This window comes from Propithecus coquereli, unplaced genomic scaffold (assembly GCF_000956105.1).
Source record: "Propithecus coquereli isolate 6110/MARCELLA unplaced genomic scaffold, Pcoq_1.0 Scaffold157, whole genome shotgun sequence".
NCBI lineage: Eukaryota > Metazoa > Chordata > Mammalia > Primates > Indriidae > Propithecus > Propithecus coquereli.
In genome coordinates this window covers 4,567,257-4,584,808 of record NW_012140191.1, presented here as the reverse complement: position 1 = coordinate 4,584,808, position 17,552 = coordinate 4,567,257, and the positions used below count along the sequence as shown (strand labels likewise).

Genomic DNA, 17,552 nt, shown 5'->3' with positions numbered 1-17,552 from the left:
GCATGTTCCGATTCTGACTGGCACCTGGAGCGGCTCTACATGCCAGTCATCCCAATGTACTCAGGGATGTAAACACCTTATAATTAGAAAACGTGAAGGCGTCAAGGACGTTAGACAAATTTAAAACACATCCAAAGATTAATTTTTAAAGGCATTGAAGAAATAATTCATTGTGAATTTCAATAAGAGGATGTACCTGCTCCTTCACGGAAGCTAGAATAGTGGTGGCTGTGGTCTCGGGTTCCATGCCTGGGCCAGTGGAGGCAGCTTCCTGGTGGGTCTGTGGTTGCCCCTCCTCCACCAATGAGGCCTGTTCAGGAGCTGGCATTCCTCCTGCAATCAAGCAGGCAAAGGGTTAACACTCTCCTCTGGGCTCCCTTGAAGGAACAGGCAGCAGCTGAGGATTTGGAGATGATTCCTAGCAACTGCAGTACACTTCTCCACACAATGATCAAAAGCTTGTTAAACTGCTAAGTTTTCTAAGCAGGTAACAAATTAAGTAAATATGATTAACATATCAGGGAATCAAATAATAAACACCCTAGATTGCTACGAGGGTCAGTTTTCAAAGACGTAGACACACAAAAAGACATCTACAAATGTTAATTGATGGAAGAAGAAATGATGCCTTACCAGATACAGAAGAGGCTTATGCAATAGAAAAAAAAAGTTTAAAACTCAAGGAAGGCTTAAAAATAAATAAAAGTCTGCTTATTGCAACAAGGACACCCTTGGAGTCTTCCAGCTAGCTTGGTTTCTTTAGAGGAATCTGATTATCCAAAGGCAACAATGGCTAGGGAGATAGTGTTAAAAAGAAAACCTATTTTTCAGGCTCATAGAAGAGTAAGTTCTTGGCAGGAGATGGAGTGCCTCTCCTAAGACAATACATACTGAGAGCAGAGTATTTACCAGGAGATTTACTGACCTGATATGGACTTTCTCCAATTTTGAAAAATAGTGGGAAAAGATGGTCATATAACATATTATAAAAATTTTAAAACATTTATATGTCCATCTTCTTGAGAGCACAGTCTATATTATACCATAAAACTAGCCTAGTGCCTGGCACTATGTATAACAGATGCTCAATTAATGTAACTAAATAAAGGAATATATGAATGAAGGCTGACATCTTTCCACTATCTCATCCCAGCCATTAGGCAAATCTCACCAAGTCCAGGATGCCCAGGAGACCGTATCTGTTTAGATGTGTTACTCTGTGTACTCATATAGGGATGGCTAAGACTATCAATATTTTTCTCAATATTCTTCATAGTTTTCTCCTAAAAATTACTCTACAATTGTATTTCAATTTCTTATCAATTAACTTCCACAGTGTTCAATTCTATAGTTTGATCTGGGTTTTTTTTCCCCCATTAACTCAAATTTCATCGTCAGCCTGATGTTTATTTCCAAAATCATAACCTGTAAGTAAATAGGGAGATGTACATATCCTCTGAGCTCCCGTCTTATTCCTTACTCTCCTGACCTCCATGTTAGTGGAGAGGGTCTAGGGTCCAGGTTTCTGCTGGTGGTTGTTTTATTCTTACCATATTAATAGGCATAAACGCACAGTGGATATGGTTATTTGTGTATTTCCCCCTTGACACCAGCCTCATGGGGAGTTCTCATGCCTGCGCTAGCAGGGAAATTCTCTACCTCCCATTTTCACCGTGCATAAGGCCCAGGTCAACGTCAGTCTGCCAAGAGGAGGATCTTCTCAAGTACCAATAGCAGGAAGATCTTTAGGCTTGAAATAAGTGGATCTATGATCAAAATCTAAGTGCCCTGGGACATGTTTCCACCTTGCTGAGCCCCACTTTCCTCACTGATAAAAACGGTTTACTAATTCTTTATACAACACAATGGAATAATTTTATGGAAATCTTTATTTCTTAGTATATTTGATATGCTTATTGAGATGTAAAACACTTAAAATATTATCAACTGGCTAAAATTTCCTCTTTCTGTATTTATCAAGTACTCATTAAAGATAAGATATAAAGTCTATAAAAAAATGCCACACATAAATATCCTAGAATAGCATTTAAGGCAAGTAAAGATATGAAAGTATTTCATGCCATTGAAAAATTACACACCTTAAAATAAGCAGATGGTCGCGAAGAACAAAAATGTTACCATGCAACAGTGAAACAAATAATGCCAAGAACCAAAAATTTTAAATGTCAAGAGTATAATATCATGAAACAACCAATGTGTGAGAAGAAAAAGAGAAGCAAAAATTCAGTGAACAAAGAGAATTTGAGAAAAGGAGAAACAGAGATGCCATTGGGGAAGTAATTATTTATTAATATAGAAAGAGCCTTACTGTTAAAAGATACAGCATTACATTAATTACATATAATTACATTGTAATTATATGACATCACTGTGAGCCGATCATACTAAATTTCATAATATTTATTCTGATGATCCTGACTACGTAGGGTCCATGAAATCAAATGAGCATTTTCTGAGTACTGCTCTGCCTGTGTCTGATGCAGGGTGATAAGGAGACACAAGCACGAATAGGGTCACTGACCACTAGTGGCCCATCATCTATTAATACCCGATGCAGCAAAATATGAATCAGACCAAGGCAAGTATAGCAAGATGTAAATGATGAAGTAATAACACCGAAGTCAAGAGGAAGAGGCTCAGAGGGCTTACAAATTTGGAAAGGAAACTGTTGTAATGCTAAGCAATTCCACAGGAGAGGAAATTTTCATAGGTAGGATGATGTTTTATTCTCTGATTCCTTAAAGATCAGGACACATCACAGGTGATCATGAATACTCAGGGGATGAAGAATGAAGACCACAGTACCTGCGCATTACTGAGGGTGAGACACTCCCTACCTCTCATTTCTGGAATAGTCTCAAAATGCCACAACCAATATGGGGCAGGGGAGGGATGCCACAATTCTGACGAGTTATAAACCTATTAAGGATTTCTGTCCATTTTCACATAGTTCTCATAATTGTAGATCTTTAATGAGTTGGAAGAAATAAAGCTAAGACTAGGGTCACAGAAAAATATTATGACTTCTTCCCATTAGCATGGAAAAATGCAATAAGTACTTACATAGCAAAGAGACGGTCAGAAATCAGACCTCATGCTTCACTCAGAGACCACAATTTGCCTGATTTGAGGGATCATATTCCGGAGACTTGAAGAAAATTTACAAATAGGCTACTGAACCATTTCTGAGGGCTCTCCAGAGAATCCCAGAGAATGATGTGCTAGAAAACTGGAAGGAGGAAAATGCCACGGCTGTTTTTGGAAAAAGAGAAGGTAGACTCTTCACATTATAAACTGTAGAGCTAGACACAGATCTTGGGTGAGATTCTCAAAAGGGTTTTATACAAGAGGTGATTTGTGAGAACCAAAAAGGGGCATACCAAAGAAAAGTTATGTTAAGCTGGTCTAATTCCTGTCTGTGGCAGTGTAACCATGGAAATGGCATGTGTCCAAACTCTAGTGAGGCATGTATAATATTAGAAGTCTCTCATGACATTTCAATTAACATAGAAACGGGGCTGGAATCAGGGCAACTTCTGACTCCAACAACCTGTAAATAGCTGAAAGAAATATATCTATAGAGGTTTCTAATGTAATGCCAGAGTTCTGACCTTGACCCAATTCTACCAAAAACTTTAGCCATGATATTAATAATAATATACATGGCAAGCTCACGTTCTTCACTAAGAATATTGAATTTACCAGATGATAAAATTAAAATACAAAATACATATTGCTATGCTGCAGTAATGAGCTGTCTCTAAAGGGATAAAAACAACAGGGATAAATGCAGGGTCCTGTATTTAGGGTAGCTTTACAGCACATTGGGAAAAAAACTTAGGCACTTCAAGCTCAAGAGTAAAAAGAGTGAACCAAGAGTGAAGCAAGTCTGCCCAAAAGCAAAGGTGATCTTATGCTGCGTTGATATAAGTCATTAGGATGACAGGAAGGGGGACAAGTGAGTGTACAATTTTCCTTCAGGCTCCTTGAGACTTACCCACTTCCAGTTAAGGGTGGCACGTTAACAGCAATGGACACTGTGTATCCGTTCAAGACAAGATGTGTAGAGTATTAAGGGGATCCAGTCATTATTTCCAGACAAAGGAACAAGAACTAAATGAATGACAACAGCTCCTACTCTTATGAGCTCGAAGCTCAGTGGGAGACATAGGAGGGGCAGTTAATGGCAACAAGAGAAAGTCTGACATGAGGAAGAGAAAGCCTGTGCAGATGCCTATAAACTTCTGAGGGGCTGCCACAGACAAGTAAGGGTAGACTTTTCAAGTTACAGTCCCAACAGCTAGACAAAAAAACTAATGGTTTTGAAATAAATGTGTATTATCTTATATTGTTACTCCCTTTGTAATTTGAATTAAATGAAAGGTTGGAGCAACAAGGAAGGTCTTTCCTTTTGGAGCTAACAGTCAAAACTGATTGCCTTTGAAGGTGGTACATTTCCGTCATGAGAAGTCTTTGATCAGAGTCTGGATGATTATGCAGCAGGGGTGGTGTAGAGGAGATGCTGCACTGGGTGTGTGTTAGACAGAGGAAACTCTAAGTCTTGAGGCTGACACTAAGATAAAACAACCTCTACATTTTGAATTGATGTGAATGCTCATTTTCAGGATGTTGTCCACTATATTACACTGTCTCTGTAACAGGAACCTGAAAGCCAGGAAGCTGTGCTTTTCCTAAGGGAACGGTAGACACTGAAATCGTATCACCGGCTGTTTCTCTCTGTTTGGCTGTACAAAGCTCAGAGATGAATTTGTTACCAACTCTTACATGTGTGGGTATACATATCTGTGTTCTTATTTTATCTACCCTTTACTTAATAAACTTATTTGTCCAGGTTTTGATTTTAATCATATTGATGGACTGCATTCTTTTGAGTCTTCTAAAACACTTTTTGGAGGAAAGCTGACTAGGAAAAGTTGTGTGTTGGCTGGGCGCGGTGGCTCACACCTGTAATCCTAGCACTCTGGGAGGCCAAGGCAGTAGGATCGCTCAAGATCAGGAGTTGGAGCCCAGCCTGAGAAAGAGTGAGACGCCATCTCTACTAAAAATAGAAAAATTTAGTCAGGTGTGGTGGTGCGCACCTGTAGTCCCAGCTACTCAGGAGGCTGAGGCAGGAGGATCGCTTGAGTCCAGGAGTTTGAGGTTGGCTGATGCCACAGCACTCTAGCCCAGGCAACAGAGTGAGACTCCGTCTCAAAAAAAAAAAAAAGTTGTGGGTTTTCATTGTAATATTTACTGAAAACAAAGAAGCTCTTATACGAAACTCTTAGTATAGTATTGTGTGTGTGCGTGTGCACACGTGTGTGTATCTTAATCTTATGTTGAACTATCACTGATTAACAGGCAATTTTTCTGCTCAAGGCTACAAGCCACATATACTCTGACTACCAAAGGGCTTTCTTTGCAGGTTAACAGATGTATTCATAATATATAGGCACATCTATGATTCAATGCATATAATCTGTTTTACTATAAATGATATTAGCCCACAAAACCATCTCTGTGCTAAATCCTCCTGAGATGACAGATCAACTAAATACTGGGTTTTCCTCTATTTATTCTCTTCTACTCTCCTTACTGATAATTTTTGGTCAAAGTATACTAAGTATAATTTATTTCATCTTATCCAGGAAAATAAGTTGGACTCTACTTATTTTTCTTCTCCTTTAAGTTAGTAGTCTGGAGTATAACATAGATTTTGTGACTTCATTTTGAACACTCAGGAAAATATGTTGATAAAGACCACAATTTCAAAATTGATAAAATAATGATGCCTAAGAACAAATTAAGAAAAAATAAAAGTTAAAAAAACTGTGAATATTTAAATTTGATTCAAAGTATAAAGATACTAATGTAGAATAAAAATGTTTACCAAATAAGCATTAGATAAACAAAATATTTTAAGAATAGAAAAATTACTAAGAGTATTATTACATAGCAAAGATAAGTTTCTCTTTGCTTTACTTATAATGAAACTGGAACAGACAGTACAGAAGTAAAGAATGAAGAATGAGGGCAACATACGTAACGTAAACATCTGTACCCCATAATATGCTGAAATAAAAAAAAAAAAAAGAATGAAGAATGAAGTACTGGAAAATTAAGAATATGCCTAAAAAGTTAAACATCTTCAGGACCATATGGAATCTAGTCTAGAATTCTAAAAGGAGTATTAGATAAACTTTTCACACTTATATTTTTAAAATTGCCTGGAAATAGAAGCATTACCAAAAGCTGCAACTTTTTAAGAGGATTAGAGGTAGTTAGTTACATACTAACCTTCTAATCAGGCAGTTCATAAAAAAATTCAAATTTCTTGGCAAGAGTTTGTTTAGAAGGGAGCTATGTGCCAAACAGAGTAGTAATTCTGGAGAATAATCTATGCATAGTAGTAAAGTGTTTTGACTTATGAATTTATTTTTACATTCAAAAGATCATTGCAAGATAACCTCATATAAAAATAAGCAAAGGATGTAAACAGGCCTTTCAAGAAGGAGGAAATCTAAATGGCCAATAATGAGGTGCTCAACTTTATTAGTAATTAAAAAAATGCAAATTAATATTGCAATGAGATATGAATATACATCAAAATGGAAAAACACTTAAATGGGAACCACCCCTTTGGAATACATTTTGGCATTATCTAGTTGAACTGCTAACATACACATCCTATAGCCCCATAATTCCATTCCTGATTAAGTAGAGACACTTTTGTACATGGGCATTTGGAAAGTTATATAAATATGCTCATGGAAGCACTCTTTGTGAAGCACAAACTGCAAACAACCCAAGTGACCATTAACAGTAGAATGGATAAATATATTGTGATATATTCATGCAAGGTATTTCACCTATAGCAATAAATGAATGAACCACAGCTCTGTAAAACAAGAATGACTCTCTCAACCACAACGCCAAATAAAAGCAACGAGTTGCAAAAGAATACAAACAGTGGAATTCCATTTATGTAAACTTTAGCAAATAGGCAAAATAAAACTATGTTTAATAGGGATGCACACATAAGTAGTAAGGAAATGACCAGCAACAAGGTCAGAGGAGTGGCTACCTCCACAACGAGTGAGGAGTCTGTGATCTCAGAGAGGTACATGAAGAGCTTCTGTGGTGCTGGCCTGACATGGGCAGTAGTCACATGGAGGTGCTTGCTTTTTCATTCTTTTAACTGTATATACATCTTATGTATTCTTGCATAGGTTTTTTTCATGAAAATGGAACAAGATTAATATAGTAGAATCAACTTATGATATATTATTAGATGTGATTTGTAAACAGAATAAGTTAGGATATAAGTTTATAAATATAATATAGTAATATTTAGTAGCTTAAATACTAAAGATTATCCATTTTTAAGAGAATTAAACTGCCTCTGGTTTTAAAACTACACTAAATATAATTTTACAGTGCATAAATGACTAGAAGAAATTCACTTCAACAATAAGGGGCCTAAGTTACAAAATATCATGCCTTTGACCCCGTATACCATTCAATAATAATTTCTGAAAATAAAACACACAGTTAATAAACATTAATAAAAACAGGGCCAACACTGCTAACACCTCCGCAAAGCCACTCACATTGTGTCCTGCATGAATGGTGTTCCCTGGTGTTATGCAGTATTGACTTTCCTGTAACAACAGGAAAGCACTGTAAAACTGTTAATAAAAACTAGAAATTCTATCTTGATAAACATGAATTGTACTTGGGTATTTTCAACCTTTCTCTAAAAAATCTTATGGAAAATAAAGGGGGAAAAATCCTTTTGGAAAGTACTACAGGTTCTTTTTTTCTTAATTGAGGATTGGGATCCTTTATAGCACATAGATGCTACAATGAAGGAAAAGGAGGAGAAGAAATGGAAATCATGATAAATGCAGAGTTGTACCTGAATGTTAAAGGGTGTACAAAGATAGGATGGAGGTAATCAATAGAGAATCTAATTGAAACTCTGAGGGGGGATGACTGGATCAAGAGGCAAGAAGAACACAAATTTCCACTTTTCTCCACCTCATGACTCCGTGAAATAACAGAAAAGGCATTTTCTCTTTTCTAAGATAAGAAAATTATTTGGTCTTAAAATTTTAAAAATGCCATCAGTGTGCCAAAATGTCGGAAAGATAACTGCTACAGACCTGTGGTAAATTAACCAGAGGAAACCATAACACAGAGAGGCAAAAGCTGACTTTAGAGGCTGCAGCATGTGGTGGGAGAGCTGTAGGCTCAGAGCCCGGCAGATACCAGACTCTAGGCTCTCAGGCCTGGGGCCATGATCAGGTGGATCGGGGGAGAGACAGTGCAGCAAGACCATCAGCCCCTGCCCTGCAAGTGCCCAAGAACTTTGACACAGGCAACGAAGGAACAGGACTGGAGACACCGATACAGCAGGTCTCAGCCAGACACTGATGCCCAGGAGGGACATCCTAAGACTCCCTAAACAGAAGAAAGCAAAGTGAAACAAGTAAAACTAACATCCTTAGTGTTTAAACTGAAAACTGTATGTGACAAAGAGAAACAGCCAGAGACCTTGAAGAAAATGTTAAAGGATGAAAAAAAAAAATATCTCAATTGATGAGATGAAGAACAAAATGAATTATCTTAAAAAGAGTATTTCATAAGAGTATTTCATTATCTAAATAATTCTCTCAGAGACAAAAAAAGAGAGAGAAATGAGAAAGGTAAAAGAACAGTTTGGGGACTAGAGATTAGTTACGAGGTGACATTTGTTTACTCTGAGAACTTGTAAAAGAGACTAAAGAAGAAATACTACAAGAAGTAAGAAATGAAAACTCCCCATAGCTGAAAACAAATAATTTTAAATGGGGCAAATAAGTAAATAAAATGAAAGAAACAAACAAACTACATCTAGACCTATTGAAATTTCTAGGTTCCAAGGATAAAGAAAGACTATAAATGTTACTATAGAAAAGAAAAAAGGAACAAAAATCAGTTTGGCATTAGACCTCATCTCAATTATAGCAAATTTGAGCAATAGTCTCCAAGTACTGACTAAAAATTACAATTCAAATATGAAGGCAAAATAAAGGCATTTTAGGACATACGAGGACTCTGGGACTTTGTCTCAACAATCTTTAAAGGAAGTTTATAACTGAAATCACCCAGCCATAATGCTGAATAAAAGGAAGTTCTGCAGCCTAATAACAAACATGATAGAGGAAGGTTTAGGACACAATAAACAGTATAAGCAAACAATTCAGGAAAATTGAAGATTAAACCTACATAAATTCCACAAAGTGTCAACATGAGAGGAGTGAGGTGCTGATGAAAGTAAAATGGTAATAATGCTCTTATTTAACTTCAGGGGAAGAAACAGACAGTACCTCTAGGTTACTGTGACTTTGCTCCTTCTCTCAGGGGAGGCAGCCCCACCCCCTGAATCTGGGACTGGCCATGTGACTCGCTTTGATCACAAAAATGTGGCAGATGTGATCTTGCACAACATCTGAGGCTAAATCTCAAGAGGACTGACAGCTACTTCTTTTGAAACCCTGAGATCACTAAACTGTGAAGGAGTTCAGGATTAAAAGATACCATGGAGACAGAAGCCCAGCAATCATAGTCATTCCAGCCACGATCTCAGAACATGTAAGACAGGCCATCTTAGTCTAGCCATGACCAAGTCACCAGCTGACTGCAACCCCCTGAGTGAGCCCAGGCAATACCAGCAGAAGAACCTCCTTGTCAAGTTAGAATAGTGAGAAATAAAAACTAGTTGTTTGGACTGCTGAGATTTAGGATGGTTTACTACACACCGAATAAGTAATGGTACATGATACAGCCATCAAGACAGAAGATGGGGACAAAGAAAAAAACTTTTTAACTTACATTATCATAAAATTAGAAAATTAAATTTTATGTGCTGAATTATCTCATAATGGTATCATTTATTTAATGCATTATTGATCTACTTATGTATCAACCACACTATAAACTAGGTGTTATTTAGAGTATAAAGATGAATAAGACCCTGACCTCTAACCCAACTTACAATTTGCCTAAAAGGCAAGACAAGACAAATGAACAAACTACAGTAAAATGCAGCTTGAGATAAATGAGTAAATAAGTGCCGAACTACAGAAGGCAGGGGCTCAAAGAAGGGTTTCAGTAGCATGCATAAATGAGGACACTATTCCAAGTAAGCAGAAGAACCCAGGTGGAAAAAAGCCCACCCTATAAGGTATTAATTAATGCTATTAAGCTCTTTTATTTCAAAATTTGCTTTAGGTACAATAGATTTCTAAAAACATCCCTCGACTGTTATTTTACATCATCTGTAATTAGAGTATGGTAAGTCATATCAAACCTCAATCTGTTTAAATAAAACATTTGTTTTCATCATTATTTTTTCATATCAAATGCTAGTGTTAACAAAGATTAAAGACTAATGAAATCACTAGCACAGCACATATGGGGATTTAAAAATATGGCAATTCATATGTGAATTACTAGAGGCAATAAAAACAAAGTAAAATTGTTTAATTAAAGATTTGGGAATTTAATAATATTTATAAGGTTATTAATAAATATGAAAAGTATATAATCCAGTGATATCTTGCTATCTTATGTAGTGGCTGTCTTTTTAGCTCATGACATTGGTTTTTCTTTCTACATAAATGTGTCTTGGGATTTACACGAGGCTATCTGACCAATCATTACTTAGAAGTTCTGCACTACACTTCTATTTAAATTATAAATTAATTCATTTGTAATTTTTAAAGATTCAATTTAAAATTTAAAACTCTCTAAGTGTGCTCCATGGACCACGTCTAGTATCTCAAAATGAGGTTCCTACGGTTAGTAAGTCTGGGAAATGCTGCAGAGCATGTTTCCTCACGAAAATCCCTAAGAAGCTCATTACTTTAAGTGTGATCTGTGTACCAGATGCACTGGTTCCACTCTGGAACTTGTAAGAAATGCAGGATTTCAGGCCCACCCAGACCTACTAAATTAGACTCTTCATGTGAATAAGATCCCAGGTGTTTTGTGTATACAATTCAACTTTGAGAAGCACTCCTGTGGAACATTATAAGGACTCTGAGGAATCATCAAGTAAGTGAACCAGTTTAATCTCCTGTAACCCAACATCTTAACACTTATTTGACCAAAGACTCCCACTTTTTTGAGGATCATCTATTAATATTCTAAGGAATATACTTAGGGAAATCCTGCAATATAATAATCACTGTCATTAATGAGCAAATGAGGCTAGGAAAGAGGTATTGTGCCATTTTTCACAATTAAAATTTGGCTCTCCCCAGCTTTTCCAATGATGTCAGTCTATTAAAAGTAAAACATTAATCAAGTACTTTTAAGAAAATGGTACAGAAAATTAAAGCTCTTTTCAATAAAGATTCCTGCCAACAAAAATTAAGCATGACATTATAGTTGGCCTGTAAATTGGGTACTAATTTCTCGAAAACTTAGTTTGAAAGTGAAGGAATAAATTATTTTCCAGAAAAAGAACCCAGTCTGCTCCAGGCCAGGTGCAAATTTTAATTATTTTTTTCATGCTTGTCTCATGAACATTCATGTAGAAACAGATTAGGTATATTGTACACCTTGGTACTTCAGGTGAGCAGAACAATTCCCCATCTGGGATATATAACAATTTGCCTAAAACATGTCCAATTTAGGACAGATGTTAATCTATAAGGTGCTTTACTGAAAGCACAGGTAAAAAAGCAAAGTTGCCAGTTTTGAATTATAGTATCAAAAACATTGACTTTATACATGTTTAATGTTTCTTTTAACAATGCTGATTTAAGCAATGATGTATTTAATGATTTGCAATTTTTAAGTGGCTCTTTAGAGTAAAAGAAAAGACCTTGCTTTAAAAAGGCATTAAAAAATATTGTATATTCTCAGTTGTGATAACATCCTTTCTTTTTATCCTGTTTTTGGCAAGTTAAAGTCAAAGGAATGATAGTTATCTCTCAGCCTCTTTCATTCCATTTAGATTCTATGTGCTTAATACCACATTTTGTTTTAAAGGAGTCAAACATATTTTCACACTCGACATCTCCAAACAGCTTGTTGAAGAAAGTACAAGAAAAAACAATAACCATTACACAGTTTCTAGAATTTTGCTGATCACAGATGCAGCATGCAATGAACTGGATTGTAACTTCTTTACTTTTCTGTAAACTCCAACCACATATTCTAGGTTTAGTGAGGGCAGGGACTATTTTCACCTGGATCACCACTGTATTCTTAACACCTAGAAAGTGCCTCAAACACAGATGTTCAATACATGTTTGCTCAACGGGAGCATGAAACAAACTGAAGGAAAGAATGACAACATATCTGTTTTCACTGAAAGAACATTTCTACACCAGATGGTGTTACGTTTTATGACCATGAAGATGCTGAAAGAGCTCACAGTCTAGCAGGAAAGAAAGGAGCAAACATAGTGCGGTAAGTGCAACAGTAAGGCTGCATGAAACACACGCCACAGAAGTGAGAAGAGAGATCAGCTTTGCTTGGGAGGAGGGTCATCAGGGAAGATGCGAGTCACCACAGAGGTACAAACACCACAGCATGTAGTGTTGAGAGATGCCAACACTCTAAAACTGGGGGGGAGGAGGAGGAGGAGAAAAAGAGGAAGAAAACTCTGGAGATGAGAAGATAAAGGGACGACAAGGGCAAGGGAAGAGATGGCCTTTAAAATTGCCTAAGATGACGTGAAAGTTGAGGCAAAGACTTTAGCGGAATCGTGTGCCACTGCCCCAGGGCACATGGTAATGTGACCTGGGATTAGAGAGCGCGGAGGAGGCGGAAGCAGCAGACAGACAAAGTTAGATGGTGTCAACTTAGGAGAGTACTGGGAAACGTCTGGAAGGCCTGGTGGGGAACTAGGAAGCAACTGTGAGGAAAAGACGACTTCAAAGAACAAAAGAACAAATCGCCAGCTTCTATCCTTTATGTGCCAAGTTCCTGAAGGATCCAATGATGAATGTCATCCCAGGAAACCTTGTCCTTTCATTGTCCAAATGAACCATTTAAATTACAAAGATGTACTCAGGTGTTACTGCCCTCTTTGCTTCAGTACCCTCATGGAGAACATGCAGATGCAGTAGGGAGCTGCGCCTCCTTAAAGCCTGGAGAGAAAGAAGTCAAGGTTTCCCCAAGAAAAGAAAATCAGAAAAATCGATAAGATTAGATATGCATGGGAATAAACTAAGAATTAGTAAATGTATCCCCCTCAAGAGCTCTATAATCTACAAAATCTATAATCGAGGAACAGACTCCAACAGGGTATGATTATGATCCAGAATACTTGCTTGTTAGAATTGGAGAAGGGGACAGTCAGTATGATGCACAGAATGGGAAAACCTAGATTCCTGTCCTGCCCAGGGAAGTTAAACAAAAAGGTGAGATTACAAGAAAGATCTTTGCTCTCAGTGACAGAGATGGTCCTGAGATGAAATCTCTCTTGCAATTTCCTCTTCACCTTTGACAGGATTCTAAGTTCACCGCGGCAATAGTTACCCTGTTCCTGGAAGGGAGAAGCCTATTTGGAAAATAGGAATATTTTGGTCATTATGAATTAATAAATTAGCATTCAGGTGTATTAGAACTACATAACTGACAACAGGCTCAGGACTGCAGTGACTTCAGAGCTCTGTGATGTGATTTGGGGGAGGTCTTGTCATTACTATTCAGTTGTTCACCCCAGACAATAATCTAGCTGAGTAGTCATCCATCCCAATTCAGAAATTTAAGAAAGGGCCATGATCCACCCTAGGCAAAACTATTCTGTGACAAAGTTTGTTTTTTTCCATGGCTGTACTATACTCTTGTCTCCCAAAAGAGCATCCCCTTTTCCAAAATGCCAGCTGTTTGGCATATAAACAAAAGGTTGGTCACCATGAGTAACATGTGGCTATCAGTCATTCTGGGACATGATGAAAACAGCTACATGCTTATTCAAAAATATGTAAGTGTGCAGCTGATGGAGTAAGTGCTCCAGGCCACATGGCACACCATAGCTTGACAGTCAGAATCTGTTCTAATGGATAAAGAATGTTTTACATGCCAACCATTCTACGAATTTCTACCACTGCTGCGCTAGTGCACTGTACTACCATCATGAGCATGTTAAATTCTATTCTTTCAACATTCACTGGTTTAAATCACCTTTTGCAAAACAATGCCTTAATTCTGGGATATCATCTATGTCTAATGATGGCTTAAAAAATTTGCTTTCACAAAACAGTGCATTAAGTTTGATTTAAAGTGCAATTTCAAAACTAAGAACCAAGATAACATGGTTTAGTACTCTGTATGACATTCAGAAACCATCTAGGCAATTATTTCTATTTTGTAGATTTTAAAATAAAACCTGTTATTGAAATAATAGTGTTTCATGTGTTTCTAGTCTGGTCCCTCCAGGAGCATAGATGTATACAAATGCATACAAAATAATATAGGGTTATCTTCAAATTTGCACTAAGCAACCAGAAAAACTTCTCTCTAGACAAGGTATATCATAACTTTTTAAAAAATTGAGTTATACATCTCTAATCATCAGGGAAATGCAAATCAAAACCACAATGAGATACTTATCTCCAGTGAGAATGGCCTTTATCAAAAAGTCTCAAAACAATAAATATTGGCATGGATGCAGAGAGATAGGAACTCTCAAACACTGCTGGTGGGACTGCAAACTAGTGCAACCTCTGTGGAAAGCAATATGGAGATACTGCAAAGAGATACAAGTAGATCTACCATTTGATCCAGCAATCCCATTACTGGGCATCTACCCAAAAGAACAAAAGACATTCTATAAAAAAGACATCTGCACTCGAATGTTTATAGCGGCACAATTCACAATTGCAAAGATGTGGAAACAACCCAAGTGCCCATCAATACATGAGTGGATTAATAAAATGTGGTATATGTATATCATGGAGTACTATTCAGCTATAAGAAACAATGGTGATATAGCACCTCTTGTATTTTCCTGGATAGAGCTGGAACCCATTCTATTAAGTGAAGTATCCCAAGAATGGAAAAATAAGCACCACATATACTCACCATCAAATTGGTATTAACTGATCAACACCTAAGTGCACATATAGGAATACATTTATCGGGCATTGGGCAGATGGGAGAGGGTAGGAGGGGATGGGTATATGTATACATAATGACTGGGATGTGCACCATCTGGGGGATGGACATGCTTGAAGCTCTGACTGAGGGGGGCCCAGGGCAACGTAACCTAAACATTCGTACCCCCATAATATGCAGAAATAAAAAAAAATTGAGTTATAATTAATACTATATCATGTTTACTGGCTTTAAGGTCACCCATTTTTGTGACTAAATATGGTTTACTCAGGACTTTTTTTTTCTTAAACACCCAATGGGACTGATTCAGAGTATAGCAGTATAGTTAGTGACCGTATGTTTGCATGTGATCCTACCTCACATGTAAAGTGTCAGAGGAAAGGTAAATAGTGTTTTCTGTATAAAATTAAAATTGCAAAACAAAATGTTTCATTTTGAAAATGTCTAACTGGTTGGTTGGGATGTGTGTGCATGTCTCTGTCTCTGATAAATGCAATTTATCACTGCTTTCTAGAAGAAAATTTAGTCAGGTGACATAGTTAACTGAACAAATGTAATTCATCAGATAAAGAGATTAAATTTTTCAAAGTTAAAGCAAAATCTCCAATTTAGTCATTTCTTCCAATGGGCAGAACATTTGTTTTGTTTGTTTTGAAGTACTGGTAAATTATAGCATTCAAATAAAATTGTGCATCTTAAATTAACCAAAAAGCACACTTTTGACCAACATAATGCAATATATACAGAAAATAAAGAGCGTTCCCTTACAGGATTTGGGAAAAGGCTCTGTGCCGACTGGTAACAGGGTTTCAGAGGACGCTAACACTTGCTGGCAGCAGTTCCCTTTCAACATAGCCCTACAGATCTTTTCTCATTCCTTGAAACAGCTGCTTGAGGCGGGGTAAGTGGACCAGCTCCCCCCAGCCCATCCCTCCCAGAACTCCAGCCCTGCTCTTTCTGTCACTTTGAACTCCACAATCAAGTATAAAACAAAGTTTGCTGCCACCCATGTCACCAAACCATTTCTTCCTTTGACACACACATACTTTGCAAGTGTCTCATACTTAAGAAGGCATTCCTCAATGTGTTCTGGAATTCTTCTTTTTTTGAGTGACTCACCCTTCTAAACCCAACCAATCTACTTCAAGTCTTAACAAAAAGCAATGTTCATTTTCACTCACTTGTATTTGCTCGTTAAAGTACTCCCGCATCTATTTAGATTTAAGTTTAATGAGAGCAGGATCCCTGTCTTCTGTGCCTGCAGTTTCTATGGTGTCTAGCACATGTGCTGAGGCATTTAATAAAATGCCTGCTGACAGAACAGGTTTTACTATTCAAGGAGCTGAAAATAGAAACTGGCACTATCCTGCTGTAGTTACGGAAAAATGTTTAATATATTAGATCAGTCATATTCTGACACAAAGAACCACTGAACAACCTGCTTCCTTAAAGAAGTCTTTTGTTCATTAGTTGGCATTAAAAATGTCAGAAAGAATCAGATTTCATTTTCGATCTTCCTAGTTGAGTAACTTGTTTCTTTTTAGGTGAGGGTTTTGAGTTTCTTAAAGGAAGAATTTAGGAAAATAACCACAAGTCAAGGAAGCTACATTCCATTAGTGGGAGATAATACAACCTATGTCACAGTGTGGTTACGCTAGTATTTTCGAATCCTCAGCTACACACCTAGTGTATAACTAAAGCATACTTTTAATGTGACCCTATAAATTAGATCTACACATCTAGCAATAACCTAGAAAGCTGCTATTAAAGTCTTGATCATCTCAATATTGAAATATCACTTGCTCAGATTAAATGTGCAAAAACACGCACAGTAAATTATTTCATGTTAGAGACATATTTATTATTGATTCTAATAAAAATATACAGATATCTGTCCCCTGATTTAATAAGAGGTTAATAGCAGCATTAGCTGATTCTAAAACTGTATGGTAAAACCCCTCAAAGATTGAACTATGTTTACATCTCTTAAAATTTTTTTTTTTTGCTTAACATTTCATTTATTCAGAGTGCAAAGATAACTTCAGTCTAACAATCTGAATTGATTACAAGTTCATAATCTATCATCAGAATCTAAATCAATGTGACATAATCAAGTCTCAAAAAATAAGTATTTTGAGTTTAAAATATTGTGAAGTTCACTATATGCATTTTTGTGTCATTTAAATTTGGGGGGTGTGGAGGCAAGAACTCACTTTTTATCAATCTGAAGATCACAATCTATAATTTGAAATTCACTGATAAGTAGGTATTTCTGTAGGTACTGAAGAAGATCTACCTAATGCCCTTGAAAGGTGGCATTACAGAGTATAAATAAATAACGATTAATAAATATTTAGAACTCTGGCAGAACAAAGAAAGAGAACATGTTAGACAACTTTCCACAGCCACCC

General features: G+C 36.8%; 1 protein-coding gene across 1 annotated transcript in view; it reads right to left on the bottom strand.

Annotated features, from left to right (window-relative positions):
- PKP4 (plakophilin 4) overlaps positions 1-17,552 on the bottom strand; it is a 227,550-nt gene that overhangs the window by 158,320 nt on the left and 51,678 nt on the right. The window contains exon 2 of the mRNA XM_012640776.1: positions 197-333. Coding sequence (XP_012496230.1) covers positions 197-328 — 132 coding nt within the window. The 5' untranslated portion in view covers positions 329-333. The remainder of the gene's footprint in view (positions 1-196; positions 334-17,552) is intronic.